This window comes from Juglans regia, chromosome 7 (assembly GCF_001411555.2).
Source record: "Juglans regia cultivar Chandler chromosome 7, Walnut 2.0, whole genome shotgun sequence".
Lineage (NCBI taxonomy): Eukaryota > Viridiplantae > Streptophyta > Magnoliopsida > Fagales > Juglandaceae > Juglans > Juglans regia.
Genome location: NC_049907.1, coordinates 24564246 through 24574294, shown reverse-complemented (window position 1 = coordinate 24574294; position 10049 = coordinate 24564246). Strand labels below are relative to the sequence as shown.

The following is a 10049-nucleotide window of genomic DNA, read 5'->3' as shown; positions in this document are numbered from 1 at the left end:
AACTGCACCATTTGATCTACCAATTGCATTGAAAAATCTTCCTTCTCAGAAACCAACTGCACTTGAACTGCAGCTGCTACATCCGTCACCTTGTCCACCCCCAGCATCCTCTGTTTCATGTTCCATTCTCATAAAATTTTCAACAACAGCAGTATTTTCCACAATAACCAGCGGGAGTATTTCCACATTATCATCATTTTGCTCTACCCCCTAATCATTTATCAGCATCTTTGTCTCCGAGCGGCCTTTTTTATTCACTTTTCTTCCCCCATTCTTACCAGCTTTCCCAGGATTACAAGTCCGTGCGTTATGACCCTGCATATTACAAGAAGAGCAGTAAGCCGGGAGTGTTTCATAGATGATTTCTTGCTTTCGACTAGAAGGTAGCTCAGGCGCTCCAATCCAGAAATGAGACAACAGAGGTTTTGCAGCATCAACTTCCACACATAATCTTGCACCATCCGTTCTTGTTGCGCACCGAGTCGAATTATCACGACGGATGAAAGTTCCAATGGGTGCCATCAGTATATTTAAGAAAGCTTGTTGATAAAAGTTTGGAGGGAGACCCGGCAAAGAAACCCATACCGGGACCCTAGAAGGCTCTGCATCCTCATTGAAATCCGATGACCATCTGAATGCACGGTAAAAGATCCCATTAATCTCACAAACCTCCCGCGATAATGCCTTGGTGAAATCAGCTTCATTAGCCATGCGTACGAAGATGTTACGAGGTCTCCTCATGGATGATACTACTAGAATGGCCATAAGGCCCCAACGACTGTGAATGAAAGCCCTCACAGCATCCAACGATGGTCTGTTCTTTAGAAACTTAAGCACTACCGAATAGCAGAAAGGCTCCGCTAATCGTGCAATCTCTTCTTTAGTAAACTGGAAATATACCTCTCCTTCCACCATCTTTGGAGGTCTGAGTGCAAGGATCATCTCAGGTATGGGTTAAGGGACGGCAGCCACCAAATCGGCAAAGGAAGGCTGACCGGAGCTACCATCTACGGCTGCCATGCAGCCTCACGTAAAGGCCAGAAACCGTGCGGCAGCAAGAAACCCTATTCTGTAGAGACCACCTTCATCTGATCATCTCAAAGTTTTTGGATCACTTTGCTATACTTCCACTTTAGCTTATAACAGATCTAAATTTGCTCCCCAAGCTCGTAGATGCATTTTTCTTGGTTATCCTCTTGCCATTAAAGGATACTATGGCTGAAGAAATTACGGTTGGAAAATAACAATACATGGACTTTGACTGATCTTCCACTTGAAAAAAGCCCAATTGGGTGCAAATGGGTTTATAAAGTGAAGCTTAGGGCTGATGGTACCCTTGAGAGGTATAAGGCACAACTGGTTGCCAAGGGTTTTACACAACAAGAAGGCATTGATTACTTTGACACCTTCTGTTGAGTTGCTAAGATGGTTACTGTCAAGCGTCTTTTAACTATAGCAGTAGTTAAAGGCTGGCATCTAATTCAATTAGATATCAATAATGTCTTTCTTCATGGTGACTTGTTAGAAGAAGTCTATATGTCATTACCTCAGGTTTTGGTGATTATATATAGTCTATCAACACCTTCAAGACATTTCTTAATCAGAAGTTTAAGCTTAAAGATCTTGGATCTTTAAAATACCTTTTGGGATTGGAGGTGGCTCGAAATGACACTGGAATTTCTCTATCTCAGATAAAGTATGCTTTAGAGATTTTTTCAGACATTGGCTATTTGGGTTCCAAACCTGTGAAGACTCCCATGGAACAAAATATCAAACTTTCTTGATCTAATGGGCCTATTGTAGATGATCCAAAAGCTTATAGACATTTGGTGGGCAGGCTACCTTATCTTACCATCACTAGAATAGATATTACCCTTATTGTTCATACACTCAGTCAATTCATGGATTCTCCTAGACAACCTCATTTACATGCTACTTATAGAGTGTTGCAATACATCAAAGCTTCACCTAGCCAAGGATTGTTTTTTCCTTCTAATTCAACCCTCCATTTCATTACTTTTGCTGACTCAGATTTTCTAGATGTCATGACACCAGAAGATCCATCACTGGTTTTTGTAATTTTCTTGGTAGCTCTCTCATATCATGGAAGTCCAAGAAGCAACCAACACATTCAAAATCATCAACTGAGGCAGAGTATAGATCTATGGCCACTACTGTTTGTTAAGTTATTTGGCTTCTTTGTTTGCTTCATGACTTACAAATACCTCATTCTCATGGTGTTGCATTATATTGTGACAACAAAGCTGCAATTCATATTGCCACCAATCCCTTTTTTCATAAACGTACGAAACATATAGAGATTGATTACCATTTTGTTCGTGACAAGATTCAAGTTGGAATTACTAGACCATTTCATGTTTCCTCCCACCATCAACTTGTTGATTGCTTTACAAAGCCACTTGGCTTTCCTCTATTTTCTGCTTTGATTTCCAAGTTGGGCATCATCAACACTCATGCTCTAACTTGAAGGGGGGGTATTAGAAATATAGTTAGTTGATATAGTTCAGTTAGTTAGTCTAGTTAATGATTCAGCTAGTTAGTTTTTAAATTTATTTCTTTCCCACTTATTCTAAAGTATATAAGACACAAGTGTATTCAGATGTATTTGATTTTTTCAATACAGTAGAAGGATCATTTTCCCTTCTTTCATTCCAGTCTTAATAGCATTAGAGGTCTTAAAAAGTGCTTATATACCTTTAAAAGTTATTTGATGATAAAATTAAGTTGTTTGGGTACGACATATTAAAATACTTTTTAATATCAAATAAGCTAAAAGTACGTTTAAACAAAAGTATCATTTTGATATTTTTCTCAAATGTGTTTTTCCAGATAATGCCGAACATAATTTTAATTTTAAAAAAGACTATTAATGGTCGATGCAAATACATATATAACTTTCAAATAATTACAGCTTCACCCTTTGATTTTACCACAGACATGACACTAAATGTAACGACCCGATCAAATATTATTAGGGATAAATTATGGATAATTTCATTCGACCTAAATTTGGTTAAGGGGCCGATAATTATAGAAGCTCAATTGAAATATTCGAGTATATATTTTCTTTTTTGGAATAGACTACGAGCCTAAGATTTTTATTTTGGGGGATATCTAATTTTTATTGGGCTTGCCATGCTAGTTAATATCATTAAATATTTTGTTTTGAATGGAATCTTGGTATGGGCCGAGAAGTTTATAGAACAAAAATTTTTCTTTTAAGGATTAGACGTGGCCCAAATAATTGAAATGGGCCAAAAAGCCCAAGCCCGTGATATCTTGTATCAGACTCCACGTTCTATATGATTCACGTCTGTTGTTTTCACTACGTGCACGGCTTCATCGCTTCCGCTTCCTCGGCATGCACGTTTGTCCCTCCACATGCACGTCTAGCCTTCTTAATCAATACACGTCTCTTTCCCTAGGATTTATTTTTTTGAACGTTCTCTATCACCTATATATATATATATATATATGTATATACGGTTAGATCTCTTGCATGAAGAAACCTCACGCCGCACCACTTTAAGATAGTTCCACTCCAAGCCACAGACCAAGAACCATTTTGAGCTGCTGCCCAGCCTAGACTTAGCCCCTTTGCCACGAGCACACAGCCTTCCTCCATCAAAAACCATCGAAAATAACCTCACTGCCGAGTTGGTTCACGTCGTTTACTCCACATATAGCACCCTTCGCTTTGGGTGTTTCACAAACCACTTTCCTCAGTTGTCTAGTAGACCACCCACATGGCAACCACCAGGCACGTTCCCCACCTCGAAGCCAAGCCAACCACATCGCAGCTCCCCCTTTGACCACCTCATTGCCCAGTTAGCAGAGATACTACGCGACTGCCCTTGGAGAGCCAACAAGCCACTGCCATCCTCCCCTATTTTAGCCCTCAAAATAGAGCACGTACATCCCCAATGTGAGACACTGCACTCCACCCTCATTGAGAGTTCCTCCACGCCGAGACCCTATAGAAACCATCGCCAAGGGCTATCCAGCACCCCCATTCCATCGCAAGCCTCTCATGGCCTCACGGTAGGTCCTCCCTCTCCCTCGCGCCGTGTTTTATTCTCTCTCACTCCTCCGCCTCTCACCACAGTTGCACTGCCTTAGACAACCCACCTCACTCGTCTTGACCCACCGACGAACCACCGAGAACCCATCGTAAGCCACGGACATCCAAGCTCTAATCTTCCTCTGTAAGTGATCTCTCTCTCTCTGTGATCAAGGCAGTACGTCCCCCTCCCTTGTGTGATCAACCTATTAAGTCCCATGCCTTTAAGTTATAGGTTGGAGTAATTACGTAAGTCGTAGTGTACTATATAGGTAATATACATTTATTATAAATGGACGGACAAATTTATGTGTTGGGCTTATTGGGATATATATATTGATTTAAGAGAGTTACGCACGAAAGCTTAGACTATTTTAGAAAAATTGACTAAACATCGGGAAATTTAAGTGGGACATATAAACTCTAGATATACAGAACTGATTTCAATATTATGGAGTCAATCTGATTTTAGAGTTATGAAGGACTAAGGTTTATGGAAATATAGATTAAGTTGGAATTTCATGTTTAATTACGAGGTACGTGTTTCAGTAGAGATTGACGTAAGCTACGTTCCTAACTTATAGGAAATCAGTGGCGCCACATAAATATTGGATTAGCGCTGCAAGATAAGTAGCACGATCATACACTTATACGTATGTATGGTAAACGGCATGTCTTTTATAAAAATATTATGCATGTATGCCCATTGGAAGCCTCTTTTTACGTACCCAAGTCATGATAAAATTATGAAAAATCCATGATTTTTTGTGAAGAATTATGCATTAAATTATTATAAAAATTCTGATTTTATGAAATTAGTTATAAAAGATTTATGAAAATACATGATTGTTTGTGAGAGTTATGCGTTAAAATATTTATGAAAAGCCATGCATGATTTTATGTGAAGATTTATGCATTAAAATATTTATGAAGGAAAAATCATGATTTTATGTGATGAAACATGTATCATGGAAATTTTTGAATGAATGCGATTTCATTTGAAATTTATGATATGATATGACGAGTATGCATGCGTTTCTTTTGAAATCTATGATATGACAAGTATGCAAGTATGATTATGATGAAGTATGAATGATAAGGTATGTAATGGCCTATGTTATGATATGAAGACGGTACCTATGTTATGGGCATATTGCATTGACAGGTAGTACATGTTGATAGTGCACCTAGTATGTCTTCCTTATGTATGGATTCCACAACTTGCAGTCATGGGTGCAATCAGAATCTACTTAGATTCACTAACCCTAACTCACGGGGGTCAACAGTGGGTATCGGCCTATGATAAGTGAAAGATAAGTTCATGTTCATATTCATGTTATTTACGTATGTATTTATGAGTATGCACGTTTTTCAAGAAACCTTATGTTTATTATGTTTACTGTATGATGTGTTGCATATTGAGTATTCGACTCATTTTTATAAATTTTTATGTTTTTAAACCACCCCAGATGATGAAATTTATGGGGATGAGACTGTAGGACAGGACTTGAGCCCAGGGAGGCAAGGCAGAGGTCTAGATAGTTTATGTCATGTTCAGTTTGTGATTTAAGGTTTAAATAAATTATTTTGATAAGCACATGAAAATTTAGTATTTCTTTTTAATGAGTGCTTCCACAGACTCTATTTTAGATTTTAAGTATTTAATAAACATTGATTTATTATTTATCGAATCTTTCGCATCTGGCGCGTCGTTAGTAAGAAAAAGTTTTAGTCAAGTTTAGTAGCACACTGGCTCCCCGAAAATTCTAAAAATGTCTTTATTGGGGAGCGGGGTGTTACATTACAACTTTTAAATAGCCTTTTATGTCATTTATACCTCAAAAAGTATTTTGTTTTTTATATTGTTTTCAAACAAATATAACATATTTGAAAGTATTTTAGATATATGGTTATGAAATAGTAAATAGATTTTTAATAGTAAAACTTATTACTTAAATTTTACAACTGTAAATTAGCATAAGTTTAAAGTTATATTACCGTAATTCCATATATGCACCCAAACATACGAAAGACACGTCATCCTGATCATGTCACTACAACAGATCATGTCTTTTGGGACGACATTTTTCATCCCAAAATATTGGGTTTTGTCCCAAAATATATTTTGGGACGAAAACAAAACGTCTCAAGGTTGTGCCAATATCAGTGTCCCAAAAGGTATTTTGGGAAGAAAATAACAATATCGTCCCAAAAATATATTTTAGGATTAACATTTGCTAGACTGTTCGATCACGTTTGAATGACCATTTTTTTCTAGGACGGTGGAATTTCTTCCCATAAAGGAGTTCGAATGCCAACAAAAAACATTTGAACAGATATGTATGTTCAAACGTATCCTACATGGGTGGTCGATCGATACCAGTCTATTCAACCAAATAGACATGTGGAAATGTTCGAACAAAAAAATTGAAGATCGAACGTAAATTATATTTTTACGGATTGAGTAAGATGTTCGAACATATAATGAAAGGATCAAACGACACCATGTGATCTTCGAACGTTTGTTTCTGATATATCACTATTCAAACGTTTCATGGACGTTCAAACGGTTAATGTTTCATTTAAACCAAAAATTTAAAACAAAATAGGCATAATTAAATAATATTTTAAAAAAATACATTACCAATTATTCAATACAAATAAAACTAGTCTAATAAGTCCGAACTAAATAAATAAAATTTTAATAATACTAATAATGTCATCTGTACAGAACATTATAATTAAATCCCAAAATCTATGCAAAACACGATAATCAATTGCTTGAAGGCCTAAACTGTTGTATAAGCATCAACATTTGGAGTTGCATCTCTCTCCTGAACTCTTCTTATTGTTCTTCTTGTTGTTTCATGCGCATCTTCATGTCTACTTATTTCATTAATTGAGCCTCTAATTCATGTTGTCAAGTCAATTCTTCGATCCTGGAATTCGCATTCTCTAACGCTATAGATTATGTACTTAACATTGAGGAAGAGCTAGAAGACTTTACACAGTGACCCAAATCTCTCAAATATCCTAAATGTTGACCCAGAACTTGTGTAAAAATTTCAACATCACTTGTTGAGAAATTTTGATTTGACGCAACTACAGCACGTAGGACAATCATTTTATCCTATACACAACACAAATAATTAATATCATCACAAATATTCAAATATGTTTAATTAAAACAAATTATAATAGTTACATAATTTTCACGAGTATCGGGATGAGTCAACTCTCCATTAAGATCAGTATGTGATGCAGCATATAATGTTTTCAGATCATAATTGGTGTTTGACTCTTGCTACAAAAGACATTGTTAAGATATAAAGTCAATATTAAAATTAGTACCTCCAAAAAACAAACAGTAATGTGCATCAACAAGTAAGCATTTATCTTACATATTGTGCAATTTTTTTCCTTTTAGAGGGTAGTTGGTCCTACCAACTATTATCTAGCATATCTAGAAATTTTGACAGCATCTCTCCATAATTCTCCAAATATGCTCGTTTGGTCGTGTGCACTTACGAGTAATACGTCGATGCACCATAACCAAAACTGCATATCCAAAGAACAATATTGGAAGACACTACCAAAATCATGATATTGGATGCAATAGATACAATTCGATAGTTTGCGATAATGATCTTATAATCCCAAACTGTCCACTTTGGACAATTCAAGAGTTATCAATCAACCATTCAACATGATTGATAACTCCCGATCGGGTCTAAGGGTTATTTCGATGTGACATACAAATACAATAATATCACACAACAACAATGCAAGATACGAGAATACAATTATACAATATTTTTAAATGTATTTTAAGTAATATGTATTTTTACTATTGTTTTATACCATTTTCACATTAAATATTAAGTATTTTTTAAGACTATTCTCATTCTAACTATTCTAATTAAATATGTTAAGAGTTGTTTTACAGTTATTATGTTTAGTATTTTTTAAGTATTATTTATAATTTAAATATTATTTATTTTTTAAGTATTAATTATAATTTTTTTGTTAGTTATTTTTGAACCCAACATTTTAATTTAAGTATTAATAATTCTTATGTTTATTATTTTTTAAGTATTAATTATAATTTAAGTATTACTTATTTTTTAATTATACATTATAGTTTTTTCATTAATTATTTTTTAATTATTATTTTTAATTTAAGTATGAATTATTTTTTAAATATTATTTATAATTTTTTTTTTCAGCACATATAAATTAGGAGTACAACCATTCGAACCTATAGTGTTCGAACAGTTGCAATCCAAATTTCATACGCGAAATAGAGACAAAACACAATCTCAGAAATCAATCCAGAACATCACAAATCAATTCACAATAGAGATAAATACACAAATGCATCATTTATATATACAAAACACGAACATACCTTCAAATAATAGGTGTGCAACTCCAAACATTTCAATAAATATCTACACAATATATATATATATATAAAAACTATAAAATCAATACAATGAAGAAAATTAGTTAATGTACAATTATGTTTAACAAAAACCATACCTTTAATCAATACAAGTGTGCAACCCTCTTTGTAATGTGCATAGAATGAAGGATTATTTGAAGAAAAAATGGAGGATTGTGGAGGACTTTGGAGAGAAAATGGAGACTGTGCATTGGGTTGAAGGAGAAGAATGATGAAATGAGGGACTGGCAGCGGCTGGAAGGGTTTAAATTTTCATTGAGTGTTCGAACAACAATATTTGACGGTCGAAAGTGAAAATATTTCAGCGCGCAAGTTTTCCCGCTTGACTATTTTTCGTGCAAGCATTCAAACGATACTAAAGTACCTTCGAATGCTATTCCACTGCTCATGGTGTAACGCCCCGTTCCCGAAGGTCTGGAGAGTTAACTCTTAATACTTAAAATTAACTTAAATAACACAACTAGAAAATCTAGAAAATCCCATAAAATATTAATCCCCTTAATCAATCCAAAAATCTAAGTTCTTCTGTGGTGACAATAAAGAAATCCCCAATAACATAAATTAGAAATTCTCCAAAACTCGAAAACATCCTCAATTCATCAAATCAAATACCCAAAAAATAAATCAGTTTACTAACTACAACCCTCAAATAAGCATTTGTATCCTCAGGCACTTATTCCACTACGATCATCACACCTTGCTAAACTTTGTACTCTTGTTCTCCAGCTGAACCATCAAAATTATCTAAAAAATATATGGAGATAAGGGGTGAGTTATCAACAACTCAGTAAGCAGAGGACATATACTAGTGTGTAAACATGAGCATTTACAGAGTTCAGAATGCAGAACGAAAATATTTTCTTTCAGAATGCAGAATCAGAATAATGTTTTCAAAATGCAGCGTTAGAACATGTTATCAAGAATATCAGAGCGAAAGTTCGAAAAATATTCATAATCAAAATCCCTTTGGCATAGCATAAACTGAAACATCACATCTTATCTTATGATATCAGAATAAATACCATGTTTAACCCCCGTGGTAGGGTTGTGCAAACCTCGGTAGCTAACTGAGCAGAAACAAAATGTGAATCTTTCCCTCATTTATTCTCGGAGTCTCGAGTGTGCACATAGGAAAGACTACACAGAAAATAATTTGTTTCCAAAGTGGGTGCACCAGAAACAGAAAAAGTTGGTACCAACCTGAACAGAGGCCACAGTTTTACACCCGTGGTAAGGTCAGAACGGAACAGAAACAGAAACAGAATGTTATGCCAGAGGTTTTCAGAAATCACATCAGATCATATCAAAGTACAGAAAATCTTCAAAACAGAACAAAATCATATCACAACATAATTTATGCACAGAATTTCATATTCGCTCTCTTTTCAAAATTCAGAAACAGAATGTCAAAAATAAGCTCATGTCTACATCAGTCATGACAGAAAATGATTTCTTCTTAAACAGAATCTCATGAGTAATGCAGAACAAATAACTGAGGTAATT

The 10049-nt window shown here is 35.1% G+C and overlaps 1 protein-coding gene across 1 annotated transcript; it reads right to left on the bottom strand.

The window, feature by feature from the left end:
- Positions 1-210: 210 nt before the first annotated feature.
- On the bottom strand, positions 211-942 carry LOC108998931. The gene has a single exon (XM_018975706.1). The coding sequence runs from the start codon at positions 940-942 to the stop codon at positions 211-213; it is 732 nt and encodes a 243-aa protein (XP_018831251.1).
- Positions 943-10049: the final 9107 nt, after the last annotated feature.